This window comes from Podarcis melisellensis (genome assembly GCF_964234715.1).
Source record: "Podarcis melisellensis genome assembly, chromosome: 4".
In the NCBI taxonomy this organism is placed as follows: Eukaryota; Metazoa; Chordata; class Lepidosauria; order Squamata; family Lacertidae; genus Podarcis; species Podarcis melisellensis.
This window is the reverse complement of record NC_138531.1, coordinates 77,558,293-77,584,923: the sequence shown is the minus strand read 5'-3', so window position 1 is coordinate 77,584,923 and position 26,631 is coordinate 77,558,293. Positions and strand designations below refer to the sequence as shown.

The following is a 26,631-nucleotide window of genomic DNA, read 5'->3' as shown; positions in this document are numbered from 1 at the left end:
AGTCTTCATAAGAAAATAGAAACTCCCATTTATACTCCCATTTATTTTCAGGGGAGGTTTAAGAGCACGCCAAAGGAAACTGGGCAAAAACTTTACTCTCTTAAACAAGAAATGAGCCAAAAAGAAACTCCTGACTCCTGGTGGCTAACCTATACAATATATTCACATATATTTCCCTCCCTTTTGTTTAAAGCAGGAGAGGCTAACGTGGCTCTTGTGATGTTGCTGGATTGCAGTCAACCCGACGATTGGCCATACTTACTAGGGCTGAGGAGACTTGGTAGTTCAACAACATCTAAAGGGCCACAGGTTCCACACACCTCGTTTAAAGAAGCTGTTGGTTGTTGGCATCTGTCCGTCTCGGGAGACAATGGAGAAGTGTGTCTTTGGAGGTGAAGTTAAACTGTTGGAAGGTTGCAGCAGCTGCTGTGGTTGTAGAGACGAATATGGGAGAGACATGTTTTGTTTCAGCTAAATATATGGGTATTGCTGAAGCATCTGACAACCATTAGCAACTCTCAAGTAATGCTAGAATGATTGTATTATCTTGACCACTGTTGGGAAAGGCCCTCATGCTTGAATTTAATTATCCAAATCTTCAGTGAATTATCACCTCCACTATTTAAGGCAGTATGCCTCTGAATGCCAGGTGCTAGGAATCACAAGTGGGTAGAGTGCTGTATATATTAGTTTAAAGAGTGCATCTTAAGAGTCATGGCAATAGCTGTGCAGGTGCTGTCCCAGCCACCTCACCCGAATGCTTTGTGCTGAGGAAGTACCCAATTGGCCCTTTCTAGAGTGGGGGAGACCCAGCACCACGGAAAATGAAGTAAGTGGTGGAGAGGAGGGTAGACAGTAGGGGTGATACAGCAAGTACAATTTTTTGCACTGTCCTAGTCCTTGTTATAGTCTTCATTTAGCAGTCTCCCTACTCAAAACTGACCACTTTTTTCTTAGTTTCCTCATGCCACATGTACAGGAGGCAAACAGATGAAACAACACAGGTTTCAAGTTGCTTTCTCACAGTGACAATGACAAAACATTCTTCAAAGCTTCATTTTATTTCAAAACAAAATTCAAAGGCTACATGGAAAGAAAGCAGCAGTGTGACTGTAGGCCATGTTTTCAACAACCTTTAGAATTTGCATTTCTCCTCACCGCCGTTGTTGCCATTAATTATAGGTGACGTAAATTGAGTCCATCCGTGACAAAGCCAAAACTGAGCAAACTCTGTAATACATAATTTTTAAAAAATCTAGTGAAGTATCAAACCAAAATCCCTAGCCTAATGGTGCTGATTTAAAGTTTGACAATTGCCACCTTCAGTCAGAATATAAAATATGCACACACACACACACACAATGATAATGTTTGTAATTAACTCAGATTGGCCACTCTGTGTTTTTGTGGAGAGCAGGGTTTTTTGAAGTATTCTTTTGGCTGGAAGAGGAATATATAAATATATCCAGTCAGAAGTGGCAAACACCACTTCTCAACACAGAAAATATGTATTTTTCACATTGATTATTACTATTTTATTATTAATGTAGTGCCATCTGTGTATATAGTGCTTTAAAGATTTTAAATGGTTGCTGCCCAAAAAATTCAACAAAGGAAATGGAGAAAGTGGAGAAAATGGATGCAATTGTTAGGCTCTGTAACAAGCTGAGATATAGTGGGGTTGTGCAAAGGCTTTATAGAAAAGTGCAAAAGGAAAAGGAAGGGGCGATTTCTTTTGAGGGAGCAGGAGATCTTCTGATAGGTGAGAGTAGTGAAAGTGGAGAAGTAAAGGTCATTAGCAGGGATGTGTCAAGATATAAGAATAGAGAGCTAAGAGGAATTGGCTTTGGAGTGCTTTCAAGTTATCAAGGAACTTGTGCTGTATTCATTAGTAGACAGGAAACCAGTGTTGATCTAAGGCAGGGGTAGGCAACCCAAGGCCTGGGGGCCGGATGCGGCCCAATTGCCTTCTCAATCCGGCACACAGACAGTCAGGGAATCAGCATGTTTTTACATGAGTAGAATGTGTCCTTTTATTTAAAATGCATCTCTGGGTGATTTGTGGGGCATAGGAATTCGTTCATTATTTTAAAAAAAATGGTCTGAGGGATGGTGGACCAGCCCTCAGCTGAAAAAGGTTGCTGACCACTGATCTAAGGAGAGTCATCTTATGATTAGGACAATGAGAATGGTGAATTATTTTGGCACTCAGAAAGCTGAATAGATGCAAAGGGACCAAGTTAAGACACTGGAAAACCAGTGAGGAAGAGATTGATAAAGTAAGAAATGACCTGGACATGGACCAGAGTTTTCTCGAGGTAACAGATAGAAAGGGCTATATCTTGGCAATTGATACAGGCAGAAGTGACACAATTATGCTATGGATTAAAATATGCATAGGATTAAAAAAATGAGTCAAAAATAAACCTAAGGCTACATGCCTTCCCAACTGGGTGGTCAGATGCCAGAAATTTTTCACCCAGACTGTGGAATATTATCTGAAGAGGAGGTAAACATCTTAAGCATGGCTTTGCAAAAATGTTCTATTACTGCCAATAATACCTCCATATTAAAAGATTGATTTGTTTATGTGCAGTACGCACATGCAGCACTTGTACACTCAATATCCAAAGGAAAAAGGGACATGGGATCTTGCTCTCAAGGTCATATGATCTCGAGCATTGCATTTTTCCCTTTCATAATTTGTTGTAATGTGTAGGGCTGCTATCAGATGGAATCCAACATCTGAGAAAAAAATTAATAGCATCAATATTGAAAGCTTATCATATCTGTCTTATTTAAGTAAAGCAAATAGTTCCTTTTACTATTTGCCACTCTCATATGATATCGTATCCCAATCTAAACATTTGCTCTAAGCAGCTGAGATAATAATGTAGCTATATCACCATCCTATGGAGCCCAGGCTATGGATATTCGTTTACAGAAAAGATAGGTGCCTATAGTTAATCAGAAAATCGAAACACAGGTTGGAAATAGATCTTCTCATGCATATGTATGTGTATAAATAAATTCCATGTTGTACCTTTCTGCACATTATGCTGATATTTAATTTTTAGACAAAAGTTCAGAACACGCCACCATCGTTGCTTGGATTATTTGACAAAGTAAGAGTACTTCTTCCAAGTGCATTTATGGATTGGCTTCGGGAAATGCTTTTCTGTCTTGATCATCTTTATTTGAACCTTCTTGGGCAGTTTCACCAGCTACAAAGAAAGCGACATAAGCAGCCTGAAATTGGATCTTACATGGATTTATCTATACCTGTTGATCAGTGTCGTCGTCCAAGAGGAACCAGGAAGTGTGGCTGGTTCCCAGCTCCCACCATCAACCTGTTGCTGTATGCAATCCTGTCTGGCTACATACTGCTGCATTCTATCTCTACAACAGATATCCTCATCCAACTATCCAGGCCAACTCTAAGTCCCTTTATTTTATTTTTACCCAAAGATAAAAGACTTCAAAGCCTCTGAGGTTGGGATTAGTTAGAGAGTCAAGTACTTCACAGAGTGAAACACACCAATCATCATAACACAGGGGTAAGTACTTTCTGCTCCACTGGACCAAATCTCCCCCATAGCCCAACTTTGAGAGGTGGGTGTGCTGACCCACCTGTCAATCATCTGATGGATTGTGAGTCAAAGCTGACCCACAAGGGTGGTGGTGGGGATACAAGCAGAGACTTCAATCCTGCTTTCTTCAGGGGTCTACAACAGCAGCAGCAGAGTCAGCTAATTAATATTGATAACAACTGTTAAAGTGATATTATAATGGCACTAAAAATATTTTAAACCTGGGAGAATACAGAGGTCTTACCCGGCACTAAAAATACATTAATGTGGGCACCAGGCAGGTATTTAGGGGAATTCTGCAACTGGGGTGGGGTAGGGGCACTGCCATGAAGGCCTTCTGCCTTGTGCAAATCTTCTGCAGTTCAGAATGAGGAGACACCTACAGCAGGGCCCTGTAGATGCTCTGCCAGACACCTGAGAAGCCCACAAGCAGGGCACAGGATAATACTATTTACTGCTACTGTTCCCCAGCAAATGGCATTCAGAGGCATGATTAGTTCCTATGAATCCATCTGTACTTTTAAGAGTCATCCAGGTTGATTGCTATCACCACATTTTGTGGCAATTAATTCTATAGCTTGATTATGCACTAGAAGAACAGCACTGTTTTGACATTGGAGTCTCTGGGATCAGTGCAGATATTGCTACTAACACCTTTCAACAGATCATTTATTGGCTGCCTGAAAATAAACTGTCATCAAGGAGGTGAGAATCGATGACATTTTCCAAGATCAGAAGAACAAAAGACCTTTCCACTTTATACTCCATATCAAATAGTAGCTAAAAGGAACAACTCATTGCGCTTCAATCAGATCTGTAGATGCAAAAATGTTGACAAACATCTGAGCACAACATTCCAAAAGTACGCAGAAAATATTTTGCAACTGGTAATAATTTGGGAATTGTGTGAACTCTTCCTCCCTCCTCCTATTAAGCAAAAGATTATACTCACTGGGTATGGAGCTGTCTTCTTTTGATATGATAGTTTTCTGCTTCTTCTAAAATAGAATTAAAGGGTTTTTTATATTAAAAAAATGTGAGTCTTCTTTCAGCCACAAGAAAACATAAAAATTCTTTTTTCTACAGGGTGACAGCCCATCAAGATAGAGCTATTCCTGACAGAATAAACAAGCAGTGCATGCTCCTTCACTGCTTATGTTGGTTTTGTCCAATGGCTGTGGAGCAATTATCATGATGTAAGTTACTAACATAATCCGCGTGGCAAGGTAGCTGGAGAACTAACATTCATACCTCCACAGAAGTCTTCCACAGTAAATAGATCTCCTTTGATGTTGCCCAATCAAGGGGAACTACATAATCATCTGGTAATAAAGTGTCTACGAAACAAGATTTTGCACAAAGTGGTTACATACTGCAAATAACGAAGAGTAACTATAACCTGAGAAGCATGCTAGTAATTTTAGTTGTTACTAGTGTCACAACCTGAGCATGCAAAATACAGATACCCCATAGTTGACTCACACATGCACTGATATCTTGACTTCCCGTGCCGTTAAAATATTTGGGAACTAGCAACAAAGAGTATGCACAAATTCCGATAAAAATAATTATTGTATTGGGAGATCCAAGAAATCAGTATGTGGGGCTAGATCAACTACTGTTCATGCACCCGTGCAGTTATCACTTGATGTCGCAGTAAATAATTTATGAACCTACAAGGCCACATAGATAACAAAAAGTGTTGGGAGTGTCTGTATAGACGTAAACACACTGTACTGGCCAATAAAAAAAGGTTGGTGTGGCAGCACAGAGAATGAAGTAGTGTATAAAACAGAATTTATGTGGGCAAAAAAATCCACTTTTTTCATATGCCCATATGGAGCAGCTTCATACTGATGAAGTCTCCTGGTCCATCCTGCCCAATTTTTTTCAGTTAGCATCAGTTTCCCATGAGGCAGAGGTCCTTCCCAGCATCTACTGCTAGAGACAGGTTTTGGGTAGTAGGGGATGCCAGGGCATTACAACCGGGACATCCTGCAGACAATGCCTCTGAGCTCATTCCTTCTTTACAATAACGCATACTTAACATATCGCACAACCACAAGATGTGGCCATGGCTGGTGGTTTAGATGGCTTTAAAAAAAATCTTAAGACAAATATATGGAGGATAGATTTGTCAATGACAGGTAGCACTTAATTTTCTTCTGTGGGTATATGCATGTAGACTTGTTAAATGTTCCGAAGCAAGCTGGGAAGAAAATGCTGAAAACAGTAGCTGGGCATTGAATTTGTTGTGTCAAGCAATAGTGAATGCTTTAGAACTACAAATAATTGAACCTCCATACTGTGTTGAAACTGAAAGCTGGATTTTGTAAGCAGAATTAAGGGGACCAAGAGTATGCAGAAAGTGAAGGACCCAGGTAATCTGTAACCACATTCAGTAGGCAGAGCAGGCCTGCTAAAATAAATCAGCACTTCTCTTGATTTTAGGCATGATTGAGGCTATAGAACAGTGTTTCCCAACCTTGGGCCTCCAGCTGTTTTTGAACTACAATTCCCATCATCCCTGACCACTGGTCTTGCTATCTAGGGATGATGGGAGTTGTAGGCCAAAAACATCTGGAGGCACAAGGTTGGGAAACACTGCTATAGAAGAACACAATATGGAACAGCAGTGTAATTTTCCCCACTGCAGTATTTCCCTCTACAATTACAAATGGTGCTATTGTAACGCAAGCCTAATTAAGGAAATTGGGGAAAGTCACTAAATGTGTATATAAGACTTGTAAAGGAATAACGTAACACTTGAAAAGGCCAAGTTTGTGGGCTCAGTTAATGTTCCAGAAACCGCTGAAGGCTACGTCATTGCTGAAGGTAAGCAAGTGTAGACTAAAATGCCTATGGATAGGAGACCACACATAAGGCTGAAGTATAAATAATATGAATGCCAGGCTGGCAAAGGTTAAATCCAAAGATTAAGAACACTTACTGGAGGATTAAAATCATTATTGTGTGAATGTATAGTGATTTTTAATTTTCATTCTAAAATAGCCAGAGGAATTTTAAATTTATTGGATGTTAAACACTAACCATTACCCAAAAGCATTTAGTCTCTATTAGGAAAAGTTAAGTCCAAAGCAATACAGTGGTACCTCGGGTTACATACGCTTCAGGTTACATATGCTTCAGGTTACAGACTCCGCTAACCCAGAAATAGTACCTCAGGTTAAGAACTTTGCTTCAGGATGAGAACAGAAATCGTGCTCCGGCGGCAGCGGGAGGCCCCATTAGCTAAAGTGGTGCTTCAGGTTAAGAACAGTTTCAGGTTAAGAACGGACCTCCGGAACGAATTAAGTACTTAACCTGAGGTACCACTGTAATGCTTTGGACTTAACTACACCTACACACACACACACACACACACACACACACACACACAGCAGTGGCTGGCTCACTAGGCAACTTTGCTAAGCAATAAGTACCTAACTTGCCAAATTGTATTTTTTTTTTTCTTCAAAAAAATAGTAGTTACCCAGTGGAATTCCTGGAGAACCAAAATGTTCTACTAGTTGAAGTGCAAATCCTAGGGACAAAGGAAGCCCCAAAACACTGGCTTTCGTTTTCAAAGGATATTTGATTGGGGAATACTCCGGCTGCTCAGTTTCATTAACTTCTTGTATCTTTTCAGAGTTTTCAGCAGAAGAGTCTGTTTCTTGAACTGAACACAAAATATCTGGCTGAGTAGTTGAAACATCTGAAGATACGTTCTCCCTCTTTTTCTCTGTGTTTGCTTCCACAGCTTGATCAAAAGCAACAACTTGCTGTTCTCTAGGTAAGGAAGCACCACAAGACACATAAGTACATATCTGAATTGGAGAAGCGATTACTTTTGTTGAGAAGTCCATAGATTTCTGTGCAAATTGGCTGGGATATTTACATAAGAGAGGTTCCACATCAAGATGAGGAGATGATTCTATTACTAAATCATAACTAGAAGGTACTGGATGTTTATAGCAGCAAAGGCTTTGCTTGTTCTTTTCTCTAGCCTCTTCATTTGAAGTCTCCTCTTGTTCCACCAGTACAACAATATCCTTTAGTACTTGCTCGTCCTTTCTAACCGGAATCTGTCTGGGTAAACCAAAGCTGGGGGCCAACTTGAAGATCCTTTTACGTCTTCCTTTTTTCCTTGTTGTAGCTAAAATGCTTACATTGTTTGGATCACTGGTTTTAGTTCTAGGTTCTGTCATGAATTCACCTGTCCCAGGGCATGGCATTCTATGGATGTTCTCTGTTAGCTGGGGTGTTTGAGCACCATCTGTTATACTGTTATTTCCATGTAACACTTCTCCTTTCACTAATTCTTTATTAGATTGATATTCAATCAATTCTCCTGTCATTCCTGAAAATACTTGCTTGGGCCTCCTCTCCCTCTTTGGCCTTTGCTCATACATGATCTTAGATGTACCATCAGGCCAAGTCAAACAGGAAACACTTTTGTCCAAGATGGTTTGGGGCTGTTTGTCAGCCAAGTCGATAGAAAAGAAAGCCCAGGTATTTCCCTCATTCTTTTTTGATAGCCCAGGAAGATGAGAAGCGACTAATTTTTCCTCATCGCTGAGCAGTTTCCTTTCTGGGCCAGATTCAAGTATGACTTCAGTAGATGCAGCTTTGTCTTTGTCTTCTCTATTTGTCAGTATTTTTGTACTATCTTCAGTAACGTGGTCCAACTTCAGAGAACCGTGCTTTTCATACTCCAAGTCGTTGCTCTTGCCTTCTACAAAGTTTACATTTTTAATTTCATTTGGCAAATGATCACTGAATGATTGTTCAGTTCTGTTTTCATTAGGAGCAGATGGCAAATGCATTAGAGGTAGACTACCGTCTCCTGCAAAAGCTTTCCTTTTTAATGAATTGTCCAACACTGGATCCACCATATCAGAAACAATGACACTTCCTTCTTGCAACTCACTATGTGTTAGACTGTTATCATTGGCAGAGTCACTCTCAACACGTTTTTTCAGCTCATTCTGGTGCCCAATAACATATGCTGATTTTCCATTGTCTTCTGAATCTTCCAGGCCACTCTGTGATGACTCATCATCACTTGGAGTGAAATGTCCACCTGACGTTTTCCCCATAGCTTTCATAGTAGCACCCTTCATTCTTCTGTTCCTCTTTTGCTTCCTCCTCTGTTTCAACTTGTGCAACCTGTGCTTCTTCTTTACAACCGACTCCCTAAACAGAATAAGAACTAAATATGAACAAATTATTAAGAATAATCTTAATAAAAGCATAAGTTACAAAGTTCCTAATTAAAATGAAAACCCCAAAACATGATGCATTTGAGTTGAAGAAAAAACGAGGTTGTCCAGAAGAAATAAATGTATTTAGAATATATTTAGGATATAGCATTTCCTTAGCAGAGGTTAATAAAGGTAAATGTAAAGGGACCCCTGACCATTCGGTCCAGTCGTGGCCGACTCCGGGGTTGCGGTGCTCATCTCGTTTTATTGGCCAAGGGAGCTGGCGTACAGCTTCCAGGTCATGTGGCCAGCATGACTAAGCTGCTTCTGGCGAACCAGAGCTGCGCACAGAAACACCGTTTACCTTCCCGCCAGAGCGGTACCTATTTATCTACTTGCACTTTGACGTGCTTTCGAACTGCTAGGTTGGCAGGAGCAGGGACCGAGCAACGGGAGCTCACCCCGTTGTGGGGATTCGAACCGCCGACCTTCTGATTGGCAAGTCCTAGGCTCAGTGGTTTAACCCACAGCACCACCCGTGCCCAGTAGAGGTTAATACTGCAGCCTAATTTTTGCTTTTGGTTCAGTGAAATGAGGGAAATTAAAGCTGAGTCTGCATATGCAGCATAATGAGCTGCTAGAAAAGACTGCACCACTGGATTACAGGTGGATATAGTTTTTGAATGTAGAAAAGTATCATTAGGAACATCAGTTCTAGAACAACCCTTTTTCTCTGGTAGTACTTTTCCAGTTCTCTGCCACCAGTTATGTTGCATGAGTTGACCTAGGCATGTCATTTTTGTATGATTGCAAGTGCCCAAACATTCTTATGGAGCAGCTAGATGCAAGTGTATCTTTCCAAACAATATAGTAATAAACTCTTTTTTAAATGCAGGCCGATCAACAAGGGCATGATCCAGTCAAAGTTAAGTACTCTTAAGCCCCACTAATTCAATTAGAATGACTTAGACCTTGACTGTAGGTTTTCAAAACATATTCTAGTGCTCTTCTTTCCAGTTGAGTCCAAGGAGGTGATAGAGTTTTGCCTCAGGGTCTTACTGCCCACCCGCTTCTGTTGCTGCGTTTGCTCAAACTCAACAAAGAGCAGGGAATCCCCTGCCCTCCTGGCAAGCAGAGGGTTAAGGAAAGGATCGAGTCCTTCCTTCTAATTCTTTCCTAGTCACACTGCGTGCAGGCTCCAGGTGGGAGAGAGAGAGAGAGAGGGCTGGCTTGGGGGGGGGGACTTTTGCCTTCCTTTCCTCCCCCCCCACCCCCGTTAAGCTCCTCGCCTGCATTCTTAGCCAGCTGCTTCTCCGCACACCCCTCTTGTGCTTCTTGTCCCTTCTGTGTTTTTCCTTCCCTCCCCATTTAAAACGTGGTGACAAAGCACGGATCCACATGGATCCTCAGGATTTTTGCATCGGGTCACCCCAAATTCACCATCAGATCACATTACATGTCCATGGCTACAGTCTGTACCAAAAAAATCACGCACCCACTGTTGCCTGGGGCTGCAATGGTGCAAAAACGTGGTTACAAAGCATGGATCCACAGGATCTTTGCACTGGGTCACCCCAAATTCACCATCAGATAACATAGCATGTCCATGGCTACAGCCTGCACCAAAAAAATCACGCACCCACTGTTGCCTAGGGTCACAGTGGTGCAAAAACGTGGTTACAAAGCACGGATCCACATGGATCCTCAGGATTTTTGCATTGGGTCACCCCAAATTCACCATCAGATCACATAGCATGTTCATGGCTACATCTTGCACCAAAAAAATCACGCACCCACTGTTGCCTAGGGTCACAGTGGTGCAAAAACGTGGTTACAAAGCACGGACCCACATGGATCCTCAGGATTTTTGCATTGGGTCACCCCAAATTCACCATCAGATCACATAGCATGTCCATGGCTACATCTTGCACCAAAAAAATCACGCACCCACTGTTGCCTAGGGTCACAGTGGTGCAAAAACGTGGTTACAAAGCATGGATCCACATGGATCCTCAGGATTTTTGCATTGGGCTACTCCAAACTCACTGTCAGATATTAAAAATCTTTATAAAATAGAGAATTAAATACATACAGAATGTTAAATTTTCAGTTTTGAAATATTAGTACTAGTTTAGTACTGTATTTCTATATTACAATAGTACTGTATTAGTTATTTTCAAATACTTAAATATTTTTAGGGTGTAAGACCCAATTAAAGCCCGTTATTTACATACAGTATTACAGTATTTACATACAGTATTAGGCATAATGTATTAACTTTATTAACTGTATTAAAGCATTAACTTTGAGATATTATTTTTATTTAATGAACCCTCAGCCTTATTCAAAGTAAGCTTAAATTAGCTATTTCACTTATTAATCAAAGTGCTATTACCGTGCGACAGCAATATTTTATGTTTTATTCTTTTAATGATAGTTTAGGATTTATTTAAATATAATTTCAGTCTTTTCAGAGCTATATATTCACTGCTCTGTAATAGTCTATAAGCATAATTGTTACTGTAAATTAAATTAGCTTTTTACGAAAATACCGTGCGTGTTTATGTTTTGTTTCTTTTTTCAAAGCCAAAAAGTGTTTCAGGCTTGTCGAGTTTCCCGGAGTGTGGAGTTATAGAGAGTCGAGTTTTCGGGGTTCTAATGTTGATCATATGACTCTAAAATACTTTTTAAAAACTTTAAAACTCACTAATTTTCATCTAAAATTTAGAAAACTTCCTGGGGCAGGACCCCGGTATGGGCCCCCCCAATATTTTTTATAAGTCGGCGCCCCTGGATTGTTGCCTATATTGGATGGAACTACCGTACATTCCTCCCCACAAATTAGGCTCATGGTTTAGGAATAATCCTTGATCTAATCTTAAACAGAATCTTAAGCCTTTCAAAATCTTAAGCTGCTGCACAAACCGCACCCCTTCTTAGAGGAACTCAGGTTTTGGTTGCACATGCCTTAGTTAATTATTTGGACTACTGACAGCACACTCTTCATAGTGATTGCTCTTGAGAAGCATTTGGAAAGTACAGCTGGTACAAATACTACTACAAAAGTTCTAGTCGGGACTAGTTTTCTGGAGCATACAACTGCTTTGCCACCGCCGCCACCAGCTGTACTCACCACTGATCCATTTCCAGGCTGAGTTCAAGATACTGGTTATCATCTTTGAAGCCCTAAATTGTTTGGGACTAGGATTTCAAGAGGACTGCCATGTAAACCTTATTGCTATCTAAGATCCACCAAGTAGGCATTTTACATGTCCCACCTTTCCCCAAGTATGATTGGCAGAAACACAAAGGGGGCAATCTACTTGGTTAATTTAACATGACCTCCTTAGGTTATATTTATGCTGGTAATTTATCTGATTACCATTATTTGGTATTTCATCTCTTTGCCTACTTGGTTTTGTTTTGACATTTTAATGTCTTGCTTTGACTGATTTCTCCTTACTCATAAGTTTAAGGCATCACTTTGACTGATTTCTATTGTTAGCTGCATTAGCCACCTTTTTGATGTTACCGGGCAAAGCAATTCTGTGGGAGCTGGGGGAGAATCCTTGGTGGAAGGGCTACAAATACAAAGCCCTCCTATTCACAGACTGGCCCGGAATTAAGATGGGTGAGGGGAGGGGAGGGGGTAGTCACTGGAAGGAAAATAAGCATACAAGCTCCTCCCACCCACCCCCATCCCCTGCTTTGTCATGGGAACAGGGGAGCTTTGCGTCCTCATCTAAAGCGACTCTCAATCTGCCTCCTATGGTTGCCAGAGTACCAACAGCCACGGATGCTTCCACAGCTGCAACAAAGAGGCCTCTGGGAGCAGACATCCTTGTCAACGGAGAGGGAGGTCAACAATGTCCTGCTGCCCCAGAGACACAGACCAGAGGGCTGCATCCTAAATGGATCAAAATCAAATTGAAAATATGTATTCTTTCCCATGGTAGAATTTTTAAAAACCCTACTACTTCCTTACCAAGCAATTAGTTCACCACCAACCACTTTTATACCCACAGCCCACCCTCTTCACACATTGTGAGTATTGGAAGATATTATGCAGAGCAGATTCATTTTCATTCACTAGATCAGGTACTTGATTCTCTCTCATTACCATTACACTTTCAAGAAGCCCATCTTGGAAAAGTTAGTTCCCCTCCCAAAACACTAATAATTGTTAGCACAAGTTATTTCTTGCTCTCCCCCCCCCCCAATTTATGGCAGCAACATGCAGGAACTATGAACACAAGGTTTCTCTATGTTTATGACTAGGAACAATGTAGCTCCTTGCCTGCTATAAGGAGGAAATGCAGGCTGATTGTTGATAAATCATGCCAACTTTTGGCAGGACAATCCACCCACAATTACATGATGTAATTGCATCACGCTGATGAATGGGTGGAGCTACATCTACACATCCCACTCACCAATGGGGGAAGACACCTTGCCAGTTACTAAAAGTGAGACATTCTTACAATCCCTGTTGTAGATACAGTGGTATCTCTGGTTGTGGACGGGATTCGTTCCGGAGGCCCATTCGCAACATGAAAAGAGCATAACCTGCAGCGGTGCATCTGCGCACACGCAGGTTGCGATTCGTCACTTCTGCGCATGGCATCATTTTGCACTTCTGCGCATGCGGCGAAACCCAGAAGTAACCCTTTCCGGTACTTCTGGGTCTCCGCGGGACGTAACATGAAACAATGTAACATGAAGCCGACGTAACATGAGGTATGACTGTACTCAAAATACTGACACAGCAATCAAGTGACAAAATGAACATTGTTAAATATATTTTATATATATATATATATATATATATATATATATATATATATATATGTATATTTAACGTATTAAAGTTACCAGACTGGATATTCATAGCAACCTCTACTACTGGAAAACATTCAAAATGCAACATTTGCAAACAAATTAAGCAGCAAAATATCATTTAATTTTTTAGATTTAATAAAATTTCTATTAAAAAGTACTTACATGCACATTTCACAAATACACATTAAAAACCAGAACACACGCAAGTCACTGAACAAAAACATTAAATATTTTGAAGACTTTATTCCTGATGAGTCTGACTTATACAGCAAGCTTTCGATCCTCTCCTGCCCTTTTATCTTTTTTAAAAAATGAAACACAAAGCTGGGCTAGCAAAAACCTTGAATAATCAAACCGAACAAAGGTAATTTGTTGCTGTTTATATACCTATACAGCAAATCTTATCAGATAAAAAGGCTACCTATTAAGAAATAATTAGAAAAGATAAAAGGCTTAGCACACTTGACTCTTATAACTAAGGTTCAAGAAATTACCTTTAACTGAACATCCTACCTACCTCATAGAGTTCCTACATATGCATAACCATGTAACCTCATGTGCAACCCTACTCAGGTTTTAAGTGTGTGGGGCAAATAAGGGTAGATCCAGAGATATACCCTCTTCACTTGCAGGTAATTGCTTGCTACACAAAGCCAAAAATTAAAACAATCTACCAGATGACGTAACAGGTTCATTTACCACACACATCAACTCTGGTCAGGCTATGTGAGAATGAGCCTTTCAATCAGTCTCTTGCCATGGCTGTGAATATCCACATCTGATGCCTGCAGAAATTTTCAGTGTGGTAGGAGCGACAAAGAATACATTCTGTGCCAACATCCCTAGATCATGGCTACTATCTTGCTTCTACTTTTCCAGATTTAGTAACTGAGTACTTTGTTAAACAGTATAAGTTAGCATTTGAATAATTTCAACTTTTAAAAAGTACTGTTTTAAGATATTTCTGCAAAGCATAAGCCAGTATCTAAAACCCTTGTGTATGTGACATAGAACCTTCGCTTAAGCACAAGAAAAAGAAAATCCCGTTAAGGATGAAACACTCCATAGGCTCCCTGAAAATCTCTGGTGGCAGTTTTTTAGAGGGTTTGCTTCAAGGCAGGATCTTAAAAACTGGTAGACAGGTGGAGCAAGTCTGGCTTTCATCCACAGAAATCATCTCTTTGTTAACTAACCTTTAAAGCTATAGGAACTATGTACGTTTCCCCCCGCAGTAGCAAAAGTATGTTGGTTATATCTGATCACCATTCCAGGGCTGACACACACACTTACTATGATATTTTTGCAAACTTGGTGCAATGTAGCAGAAACTACATGAGCAAGCCCCATGCAAATGAGCAGGGCTCTGAACACAAGAGCAAAATGATAGAAAACATACAACCAATCTATTCTATGGAGTCTTCAGCCTCTTTCCCCAAAGTTGACTTGTTTTGCAACTCTTGTTGCGTTCTTCAAATGAGGCACGTGTAATATGCATGTACTTTATTGGTTATGTTGGTCATTCTTGTGCTCTTCTGCAGCAGCCATGCATTTCCAATGGAGCTTCCATAGCAGTTCACGATATACTAAGTTGCTGGTCTTCCATATATATGGTTACTAAATCACAGTATTTACCAAAGTGCCAATTATCAGTATATTCTTAAATATATCCTGCCTTTTTAAGGACTGTATGACCACAATGCAGTAGCACGAATGTTGAATCTCCATGTTAAAGAGCAATAAAAGAGGGAGAGAAATGTACTTGAGGCAAACTGTAGGAACATTTTTAACTTGAACATCCTGGGTACCAATTATTTACACACTCAGCCCACAGCTTATAATCCTAGCTATTTAAATGAGGCTATTTTTGTATTAGTGATTCAGTGGCTTCTACAGAAATGCGGTAAAAAGCATTATATTGTTTAATTGTGTAAGCTAGCTTAATGCAAAAGTTGCAAATGTGATTGATATATTTTAAAATCCTTTCCTAGCTAATGCCAAGAAGTTGAGATTTCTACAGTGACTGGTGCACCCATCAGATTTTCATTTACATACATATGAGCAATTAGCATTTTCCTAAAGTTTGTCTTGCTCCACAAAGGTCTCATATTAACAGCCCCTTATTAGTAAAACTCAAAACCAGATTTCATAATTGTCTTTGACAATTAAGTGATCTGCATATAGTAGCAGTAATTTTCAGTCTCTCTGCTCACCTGGGGTGAGCAATATTTGTCTCCAAATAAGCAGGTAAGTAGCAAACTATCTCTGCCTCCCCAACAACTACTGCCCTTTAAAGCCATGAAAAGCACTGTACTTTCTCAGATGTAAACTATGCAGGGCTGAAATAGTTGCCAAAGGGCCAAAGCAGGCACTTTTGAGTAGCAATACTGAAATAAGATGGCAATGGCCTCCTAAGAATACGTATTTATAAAGCAGATATAAGCCGTTTTTATTTTGTTTAGAGATTTATAGATACCAACAAGTTTGACAAAAGCATGTCTCCAGAGCAAACACAAAAATGTTCTGAATGTAAAGTCAAGATTTTCCAACTGTGTGTCATGCAAACATATTTCTTTATCAAGAGATGGAAAGTGGGTCTTTTATGTTAGATTTATTTTCCATGTAGAACAGGACAAATAAGGTTACTTTAAGACAAAGTCACTACCTGATATTCCCAAGAGTTACCTCTCAACCCACAACTGGAGAGCCCTAGTGGACCACACTGGTATTTTAATATTTTCATTCAACTTAAACCATAAAGCTCAGACTCAAGACACTAATTGTATTACACTGACAATGGATTGCTGAAACAATAGTACAAGAGAGCACAGCAATTGGGTGACAAGAAAAGAGGCAAACATTCAGTAAATTTTCACTACATGGTAAAAAACCAAAATTAGAACAATAATTAAGCCTCATGCCAGCTCAGCCTCAAACTTCTGATGAATTGGCTACTGCCTATATCATAGTTCATGTAATGTGGTTTTAAGTAACTGGTTCCAATGTCCACATATATGTATACAGTTCCAGCTTTTTCAATGTATTTCATTTATTGCTTCTTTCATGACAAAGCCGCATAACCAAACAAAAAAAGCAAACTTTCACATACCACAATAGTGTGAACTTAGAAAAAGACAATGTAATCTTCAAATTAAAATCTCAAGAACTGAACTTATCAGGATTCCATTTAAACTGTATGCTGATGTTTTGAAGTCACAGGTTTTAACTGCAGGGCAGGGTCTAGACTACTACTGTCATAACTGACTAACTGAACAACAAAGAACCTCAAAGAATAAATGGCAATGGAAAAGTGAGCTTCAGCTTGATGTCAACATGTGATTAATAAACTTAACTGAAATAACTGGTATAAAGTTGTTAGAACTGGACTGCAATTGAAAGCAGTTTAAAAAAAGGTTCAAATGCAACACCTATATATATACTGAGTTATTCTTCTGGTTACCTGCATTTATTAAAAATTCATTATATTCTATTCAGAATTCTTAAAGAAACTGCTCAGCAGTTTACAATGCAAAAACTCTTGTGTCAAAATCCAATGATAAACCACCTGGTGTATCCACATAGTCACAGGGCTTAATCAAAACCAAGATTAGTACAAATATATATTTTAAAAATATTTAACATTCAATTTTAATATTAAACATGTATTTACATTATTTATAAACATTCCCCAAGGGATAATGATCTGCATTAAGATTATTTAACCCTCAAAAGAAAGTAGCAGAATAGTTTGGAAACAATCCGACACTAGGAGTTAAGCTGGCTTTAAAATTTCAATTTATTAACTCTGTGTTTTATTATAGCTTGCTTTCTGAAAAGAGAATTAGCCTTAGCAAGTATACCCTGAGTTATCGGCTATTTGATACACTGAAAGTATTCCAAGAGTCTGAAGAGGCTCCCCACCTCTGTCTTCTTTGTGGAGGTGGCCACTGTGAAGTTTTGTGAAAAGGCAGGACCGAATTCATGACAATGGGTATTGATATTTGATATTCGTATCTTTCCAACATTTGAACAATCTTCTCACGGTTGACCCCATGTTCATTCCTCCTACAGAAACAAGAAATGAAGTTCAAGTCTGATCAATTTATAGAATCTCTCAGAATGCTTTCAAATTGTCTTTCTTAAGAAGCTTGTCCAGGGTCAAGCAGGTTCCTATATTTTTTTGCTCATGGGCAGAAAGACAGCTGGCAAACAGCAATTTTTGGCAGAAAGGATTAGGCTGCTGCTGCTCTCCTTTGCCATTCCTTTTTGCAAAGTTGTAGTTTCCCAGTGGTCATTTTTCACTAAAGAGCAAAACCAACACCTACCACCACCAGTCCTGTCACTTAAATGAGCATCATCATGATCCTAAGGAAATTATATGCATGTTTCTTAAAGATCTGAAATTACGTTTGAATGAGAAAACACTAAAAAAAGTCTGACAATATTTTAATCTAGGTTACATTTTTAGGCGGTGCACCCAATAACTCCATTTACTGCTTTCTTGAAATAATTACAAATACTGGCTTAGATCCAGTGGAGCAGAAGGCACTTCTGTTCACAAAAGGGCAAGTCCCCAATTTAAAACAATTGCAGCCCGCCATTCACAGCATTCACCCATGTCATATCCCACACCCTTCAGGAGTGACTTTTCAGGTGCTGTGAAAAAGTGGGAGGCAGGAAAGCTTTGTTCTGCAAGCAGAACAGTTTGTCAGATCCAAATAAAATGCACTTCCATTATGCTTTCAGCAGCAGCCTTATTAAAAATAAAATAAAATTGAAAGCTTTGTAAGTTTCATCAGACTGTTATTATCATTCATTTCTACTAAGCTTTATGAATAGAAAAGGGGAGGGTGAAACTGAATGGTGTGCAGAACACAATCCTCAGTGAGACAAGCGGATACAATGGTTGTCAAAAGGACAGTTAGTTGCAGGGTTAATACTGAAGAAGAAGGGAGAAGCCTTACAAGTTGATATATGCCATTGTTCGAAAGCTGACTCACTGGTTACATAACCAAAATAATAAACTTTAAAGCTTTTGTGTATTTTAAAATAAAACCAAAACATAGACCTCACTTTTCTAATTCTTCTGGGTCAAACTTCCACCATGTGTCTGGTTCATGGAATTCTATTCGGTAGCCCTTTTCTAGAGCCTAAACAAAGATAAAGAATTATGGTTATAAAAAGAATAGTGACAGAGTAGTAACTTCCAAAATAAAGTATAAGAAATTAGCTTTTCTGATAAAGGCTGCTATTTTATACACATATCTGGGCGTAAGTCCATTTAAATAAGTGGAATTTACTTCTGACTAAGATGCACAGGATTGTGCTGCAAGTTTAGCAGACTGAAAAACAGTATTTTGCCGGAAAAAAGGCTTAGGATTCAGAGAAACATACATAAATTATAATAAGCTGAAGATAATACAAAATGTAGATTATGTCAAAAATAAAATCAGACTGATTAATTCATTTAGTTTTCTCACTGAGAAGGAAGTGAGTTTCCATAAGAAATATGCTGCTTTATTTACCGCTTCTACATAAGGTTTCATTTCCCAGGCTTGTGTATTAGTGTTGTCTATTATAATGGGGGATCTTCCTTGATCCATTGCTTGTCTTGCTGCAATAAAATCATAATAAATTATACAAACAGCAATTATAAATATCACTTGCTTCAATTAACAAGGTTAGAAAAAGAAAGTCTTCTATAAAATTGCCAACGATACAACAAATTCCTCTTCAATGGATCTCATTAGAATCAACTTCAGGTCAGAGGCAAAGTTTTCCTATATAATACCAATAGCTGCCTTATCTGTTCTTTCCCACCAAGGTTCACAATTCCTGTACACAGTAATAGTGTGACAGTGATACTGTTGTTTGGGGCTGAGTAGAGCTCATGTGCATTTCATAAGTGCGTAGAAAGAATTTCAGAAAATGTAACTTTTCCTACTACTGTAGGAACATGAGAAAACCTGTTTAAACTTTTACATGCCCCAGAACTACCAAGGGCGGAGTTCTTTCCTTTATTGCATCTGACAACCACAGGCTCATTTGTCCAGTCTTGGGAAAAGAGATGTGTCCATTCTGTATATTGGACTAGGCTACCAACTGCACATGTTGGTGGATCTTCTACCACAAACTCTTGTATCAGTATATCCATACTTTTGAGTATATCATTAACAAAATTATACATGATTAATATATTCACACCTCTCTTCTGGTTCCAGTCATGAGCAACACCTAGTTGACCAACATCATATGACCAACATCCATTGTTCTGCCGAAAGTATTCATCAGTGCTGAATATTATGCCATCACGACTCTGACCAAGCAGAATACTGTTAAAGGAAAAGGCAACACTATTACAAGATAGCCAAATCTTCTTTTTGGAAAGCAAAACATATTACACTTTATTCATTTATTTTGGAGGTACTTTTGGTTTCCATTGCAAAGCCAACTATTTATAAACCTCTTATTTATCTCACTACATTTCACACCTTCCCTGAAGCCCAGAGCACAAAACTTCTCTGGTGAAAACTTCTACATCAGCTCACTTGCTAAAACTGGCCATACAATACTGGCAAAAAATATTCCTGGCTTCTTTCATTTTCCTTTCAGTCCACAAAGACTGTAGAAAAGATATCCCAGAGGATACAAGATGTGAATGTCTACTCCTGATGGACCAACTGTGGGGTCATCCAGACTTGCTTTGTAGAACATAAAACTCTGAAGGGTCAAGCCAATCTGCACAAGTTAGAACCTCATTACCTAGAATGCTCCATGACTAGGAGCAGTTTTAAATTCAGCCACAAGAAATACTCAATAAATCATCTACCAACCATAGTCCACAAAAGCCATAATAAATGCCTGGCATTAAGGTGCCACAAAATTATTTTGTTGTACCAAGTTTCTACTTTTAATGTTTTGCTTTTAAACTTAAAACGCGTGGAAACAAACAAGTACTCTTTATAGCCCTTCATGCATTAATCCTTACACCACACTATCATTATTGCTATCTCATACATGGGGAAAACTGTGGATAAGAACTTTCAAACCAAATCAACCATAGCTGAGCTGAAATTCAAAGTCAGGCCTCCTAAGATCCTAACCCCTATCTTGTGATCCTCAATAGAAAGTAAGAGACATTGAAATATTTTTGTTTGTTTTTTTAAATATCAGCACCATTCAAAATCAACTTCAATCACTGGGAGTTTTCAGGATTAAATAAAAATAATAATGGACGGTATTTGGTGCACTCGTTCTGCAAGGATTTATGCTTGTGCAATGGAATTTTCCCACTCCCCTATATCCATGTCTTCCCCAAATTCGTTCCAGAGGGTTTGGGGGACCGTTACAACAAATTTAGGGCATGTGCATGGGGAGGAGCAAGGGAGAATTGTTCAAGCAGAAATCATTGCACTGACAGAACATTCATAAAGCACAACTTTAGATGCAGCCCATTATTTATAATTATCATAACTGTTTTAATAATATCAAAGGACGGGTTATTGGCTTGTTTTGTTCTTGCTTTTATTATGTATTTTGTGTTTTTATCTTGTATTTTTATGCTGTGAACCACCCTCAGATGTACAGATGAAGGGCAGTTTATAAATTTAATAAATAACAACAACAATCACCCTTCAACTGAAGTTCTCAGGGCAGTACAGTATACAAAGAATACAATAAAATACAAACTAAAAGGAACAATATACAATCATGGAATTATTCAACTCAAAAGTTGTTACAAAATAGAAACAATATTATGCTTTAAACATTTAAGCAATGGTCAACAACTTTTTTACTGAAAAAGCAAACTTTATTACTAACACATATGCCATTTAACGATTACTGTCTCACCAGTGAAATGTCTTGGGTGATTTGAATTGCTCTCAAAAAATAAAAATGTTTTAATGGAACAAGAGTCTACAACATAAAATATTCAGCTTTCTTTCTTTCTATATAGATAGATAGGTTGATATTGTTTTAATATATTTATATACATGATTTCTTTGGGGGGGGGTTTGAAATGACCATGATGTTTGAAACAACAAACGATAAATCAAACGAAACAGATTTCTTTCTTAAAATTAAGTTGTCATTCTCTTACCGAGATAATGTTGTCTTCCCTGAGCCTGGAAGACCTCTTAAAATCAGAAGTTGCTTTTGTGACTCATATAACTTGCCCTCTGGAAACTGCTGAGAAACGTTGCTTGATCCTTCATCTGGGTAAGTTTTAATTTCTTTCCAACATGGTCGAGTTTCACAGAAACCATTATCCATGTGTCCATCAGGCATATTATATCCATTTCTGGTGGGCTGTATATTATGATTACTAAAATGATAGGCATTATTTTCATCAGATGTTGCACTACTCATGTTAATATGGCTATTTTTGAATGGTCCCACATTTGGGGGATGGAAAGTATCTGAACGAAGTGATGAGGAATTAGGTTCCTGAAAATTAAAACGAGGAGTGAATTGAGGAGGTGGTGGGCCATAAGGTATTATAAAAGGATGTGTGTTTTGCCAACTAGGCCTTAACTGAGACACAGAATCATTCCAGAATCTAGAACTATCCTGTTTGTTACATAATTGTCTCATTTCCCATACATCTCTTTCATTGTTACAACACCGTCTGTTGTCACTCCTGTGACCCGATGGGTCATTGTATGGATACTGTTCACTGCCTATTCTACGATCACGTGGTGAATTATTATAAAAACACTGATCACCACCAGGTGATGTTCTACAAGACCATTCTTGAGAATTTACACAAGCCATTGGATTCCATTTATTATATTCCCCAAGTGAATTTGTTTCTGTCCCCTGTAAGTGACTATCAAAACGATTTTCATCACTTTCAAGCTGATCAATTTCATTATAGAATTGGGACAACTCATCTTCTATTTTTGGCACATCACCAGGGAGAGCCTGTTTAGGCACGATTTCTCTCTTTTTCCTTTGATCACGTATGCAATCAGCTTTACTTTTATAAATGGGTCCAATAAAGGCTTTGCTTGTGCTATATAATTCTTTCTCTTCATTCTTATGTTCTTTGATGAAGTCACTGTCTTCTCTGTTTTTACGTATATTGGTATTGGAAGGAGAAAAACTTTTGTTTCTTGTAATCTCAGTATTATTTACTGACTTTGAAGGCTCTGGTGACACTGGTATTTTACCCATGAATGCCTTTACTTCTGCAGTTTCTTTTTCATTTTGTGCCTCTTCATCAGAAATGGACAAAGGAATAAACCCACTATGGGTTTTTTTAACATGTATTTCTTCATGAAGTCTTTGCAAGCCATCATAGGTTTTACCATAAGACTCTTCTGTTGATTTCATCCTTTTAGAACAGGGCTCTGTTGCTGATGCATCTTGACTTTCAAGGTATCTTGGCTTACACTCATCATGAAGCATCTTAAAATAATAAAACAATATGTTTACAGCATATCAGCTACTTTCTCCAGTATCCACCTACACCTGACTCATTTCTTAATTAAGGCTGCAATCCTACGCATGGTTAGATGGTACTAATCCCCATTAGGAACATAGGAAGCTGCCTTGCCCTCAGCCAGACCATTGACCCATCTAGCACAGTAGGGGCTACACCAGCAGTAAACAATATGGTGTCCTCTAGATGTTGTTGTACTCCAACACCCATGAGCCCCAATCAGCACAACCAAAGGTCAGGGATAATGGGAGTTATCTCCAAAAAACAGAGGGAGAACATCATGTTGCCTATCCCCTGTTAACATTTATTTGCAGCAGTAACCCAAGTTTTTAAGCATGGGACATTCGCAGCCCTACATGAGGATGTCAGAGAATGGGGCTTTCGGCACACATAGCAGATGATCTATTACCGAACTGTGGCCGTCCTATGAAACAGAATGGAACTTATTTATATAGGATTGTTCTGTAAAGCTCCATTTTTGTGCATTTCTTCCCTGAGAAAGAGAGTGGGACATCAGTGAAGGGCTGCATTTTAAAATCAGTCAGAAATCATGGGGAAGGGCCTGCAACCAGTGCCAGATTTACATATAAGCTAAACAAGCTATAGTTTTGGGCCCCACTCTCTTGGGGATCCCCAAAAAATTAAATAAAAAAATATGTACATTTCCAAAATATAAGATAAAAAACAAATAAAATAAAACCTATATACAGCAACAGTGTTTTGTGTTGTGTAGGCAAATGGTTTTAGATACCTGAGATCCATAAATTACCATATGGCATATATTCAACACAAAAAACAGCGACAATTTGTTGTTGACAAAGGACAGCTGGCCATATAAAGGGCCTCATCAAACCTTCAGTAGCTTAGGGCCTCATCAAACCGAAATCCAGCCCTGCCTGCGACCGTAGTAAGCACATCTGTTTAGCTGCAGGTTACTACATAAAATGATGTTGTCCTTGTGCGTTAGTAACATACAATCGGAGTATGTTAAACTTCATATTTATAATCACCAAACGCATAGGCCTGAAAAATATGATGATAATCTGAAGCCAGCCCCTTGCTTATCTGAGAACATAATTCCCAACAGGCATCTTATAATTTTTATTAATTTTTAGTCTCCCTGTGGGTTAATAATGAGACACTGTGTCCCCGTGCTATTTTAATCGTGCCCTTTTCTGAGGGACGCCCACCAGGCGCAGCTTATGGGATGTCACTCGTTTCACGCAGCATGTCCGCGTGTTTACTAGCCAACCCTCACCGAGCCCGGGGTCTGGCCTTCCGTCTTCTTCCCGTGTCACGCATCCCCCCCCCACCCGCCCGGCTGGAAACAACGTGCCCCGACCCCGCCACCCCGGCGCCAGAGAGCGAGCGGGAAGCGCAGGACAAGAGACCCGAGGGATCCTTTCGAGGGACTCCAGGCGCATCCCCGACACCAGACCCGCGCTTTTGACTCTTATCCTCTCCAAAGCCGCGTTTTTAGGTAGCAACACCAACCTCAAACGGACGACGCGGCTCGCTTTTCCAGCGGGCTCCCTGAGGTCAGACGGGCACCGCCATGCTCGCGGGGCTGAGGTAAAACATACCCCCGGAAAAGGCTCCAACCCCCGCTTTCCAAAATGGCGGCCGAGCGCCGCGCCGCGCATGCGCGAGTGGCGACTGCTCTCGCGTGTGGGGGCGGAGGGAGACGGTTGTAGTTCTCGAGGCCGGCGGCGAAAACTACAGCGCCCCGAATCCTTAGCGGGCTCACGTGACGCTGCGGAGATGAGGAACGTAGAACTCTGGAGAGGGAGGAGAATAATTTAAATCCACAGAGAGAGCTCAGAGGGACAGGCTTTTTGCGGGAAGGAAAGACGCGGAAGTGGCTCACACGGGGCCAATTTCAATGGGGGAGAGCGGTGTCTGGGAATATGGGAAGCAAAGAGAGTTTCTTTCTCTATCCTGAAGTCCTTTACTGTATGGAGCTTTGGTGCTGATATGGTGGTGGCTGTCAACTATGGATAATGTTACCCGCGGTACATCTTTGTTGTTGTTTAGTCGTCTAGTCGTGTCCGACTCTTCATGACCCAATGGACCAGAGCACGCCAGACACTCCTGTCTTCCACTGCCTCCCACAGTTTGGTCAGGCTCATGTTTGTAGCTTCGAGAACACTGTCCAACCATCTCGTCCTCTGTCATCCCCTTCTCCTTGTGCCCTCAATCTTTCCCAACATCAGGGTCTTTTCCAATGAGTCTTCTCTTCTCATGAGGTGGCCAAAGTATTGGAGCCTCAGCTTCACGATCTGCCCTTCCAGTGAGCACTCAGGGCTGATTTCCTTAAGAATGGATAGGTTTGATCTTCTTGCAGTCAAGAGTCTCCTCCAGCACCAGAATTCAAAAGCATCAATTCTTCGGCGATCAGCCTTCTTTATGGTCCAGCTCTAACTCAGCCCCACTCACCTCACAGAGTGTTTGTTGTGGGGGAGGAAGGGAAAGGAGAATGTTAGCCGCTTTTAGACTCCTTCGGGTAGTGATAAAGCGGGATATCAAATCCAAACTCTCCTTCTCCTCCTCCTCCTCCTCCTCCTTCTTCTACTGGGAAAACCATAGCTTTTACTATACGGACCTTTGTTAGCAAGGTGATGTCTCTGCTTTTTAAGATGCTGTCTAGGTTTATCATTGCTTTTCTCCCAAGAAGCAGGCGTCTTTTAATTTTGTGACTGCTGTCACCATCTGCAGTGATCATGGAGCCCAAGAAAGTAAAATCTCTCACTGCCTCCATTTCATCTCCTTCTATTTGCCAGGCACATCTAGCCCTGTGCAATTGAAGAAGCAGTCGTAGGCACACCAAATAGGATTGAGTCAAATGGAGCTTCCGCCAAAGTATTATATTATTATTATTATTATTATTATTATTATTATTATTATTGAATTTACATACCAGGAGGACTCAGTATGCATGCACAGGACTGTGCTCACATCTTCATTCGTTTGTTTTTAAATAAGTGTTATGCTCCACCTGGAAGCATTTGGAGCACCTGCAGCGAAGCACAAAATGACACCCACACCTTGCCAGGGAAGAAGGGGCGAGTGAATATCTACATCAGGGACAAGCGGGGTGGGCATAAAGTTCTGCATTGGGTTCTGCAGCCCCCATGGATTCTGCTGCTCAAATCTCTTCACTCATCTTGCCCCATGGGCGGGCCTGCTCATGGGTGTAGTCGGGGGGGCAGATGGGCAACTGCCCCCCCAATCAAGTAAATAACAAAAATACTTAACTTGCTGACCAATTGCATTTAAGATAATTCGGTTCTGCCCCCCCCGAGTCTGCCCCCCTAAAATAAATATTGGCTATGCCCATGGGCCTGCCCTGTCTAAAACTGTCAGTGTTTAAGCTCTAGGTTGCCAAGGTTATGATTTATTTATACTTATTTACTGTCAGGACCCTTATACCTTCAAGGAATAGTTACATCAGCTGCTGGACCTTTTCTTACTCTTCCATTTCCATACCTTGAAAAAGTGCCATTGCTGTTTGAGGTGTGGGTGGGGAAATGGCACACACCCACCCGGAAATTGTGCA

At 40.0% G+C, this 26,631-nt stretch overlaps 1 protein-coding gene and 2 long non-coding RNA genes across 7 annotated transcripts in view; 1 reads left to right on the top strand and 2 right to left on the bottom strand.

Moving 5' to 3' along the window:
• Positions 1 to 26,631, bottom strand: part of LOC309369002 — a 60,039-nt gene that overhangs the window by 13,269 nt on the left and 20,139 nt on the right. The gene's annotated exons all lie outside the window — the stretch shown is intronic.
• On the bottom strand, positions 1,043 to 24,728 carry N4BP2L2 (NEDD4 binding protein 2 like 2). 2 transcript variants are annotated; one of them, XM_081909318.1, is made up of 11 exons: positions 24,570 to 24,728; positions 21,732 to 23,041; positions 19,835 to 19,962; positions 19,156 to 19,244; positions 18,704 to 18,780; positions 17,552 to 17,695; positions 7,084 to 8,786; positions 4,842 to 4,927; positions 4,543 to 4,588; positions 3,044 to 3,224; positions 1,043 to 1,230 (listed from the first exon to the last, which is right to left on the bottom strand). In XM_081909318.1, exons 2-10 carry the CDS (start codon positions 23,039 to 23,041, stop codon positions 3,151 to 3,153), a joined length of 3,657 nt encoding a protein of 1,218 aa, XP_081765444.1. In that variant the 5' UTR covers positions 24,570 to 24,728; the 3' UTR covers positions 1,043 to 1,230; positions 3,044 to 3,150. The 2 variants fall into 2 exon arrangements, with proteins under 2 accessions (XP_081765444.1, XP_081765445.1); XM_081909319.1 differs by lacking the exons at positions 1,043 to 1,230; positions 3,044 to 3,224; positions 4,543 to 4,588; positions 4,842 to 4,927; positions 7,084 to 8,786 and having other exon boundaries at positions 16,055 to 17,695.
• On the top strand, positions 1,230 to 12,807 carry LOC309368998. Of its 3 annotated transcripts, XR_014167990.1 has the most exons (5): positions 1,230 to 2,318; positions 3,469 to 3,557; positions 4,677 to 4,786; positions 7,240 to 7,383; positions 12,574 to 12,800. It is a non-coding gene; the product is annotated as an uncharacterized lncRNA (long non-coding RNA). The 3 variants fall into 3 exon arrangements; XR_014167989.1 differs by lacking the exon at positions 1,230 to 2,318 and having other exon boundaries at positions 3,231 to 3,557; positions 12,574 to 12,807; XR_014167991.1 differs by lacking the exons at positions 1,230 to 2,318; positions 12,574 to 12,800 and adding an exon at positions 9,812 to 9,831 and having other exon boundaries at positions 3,231 to 3,557.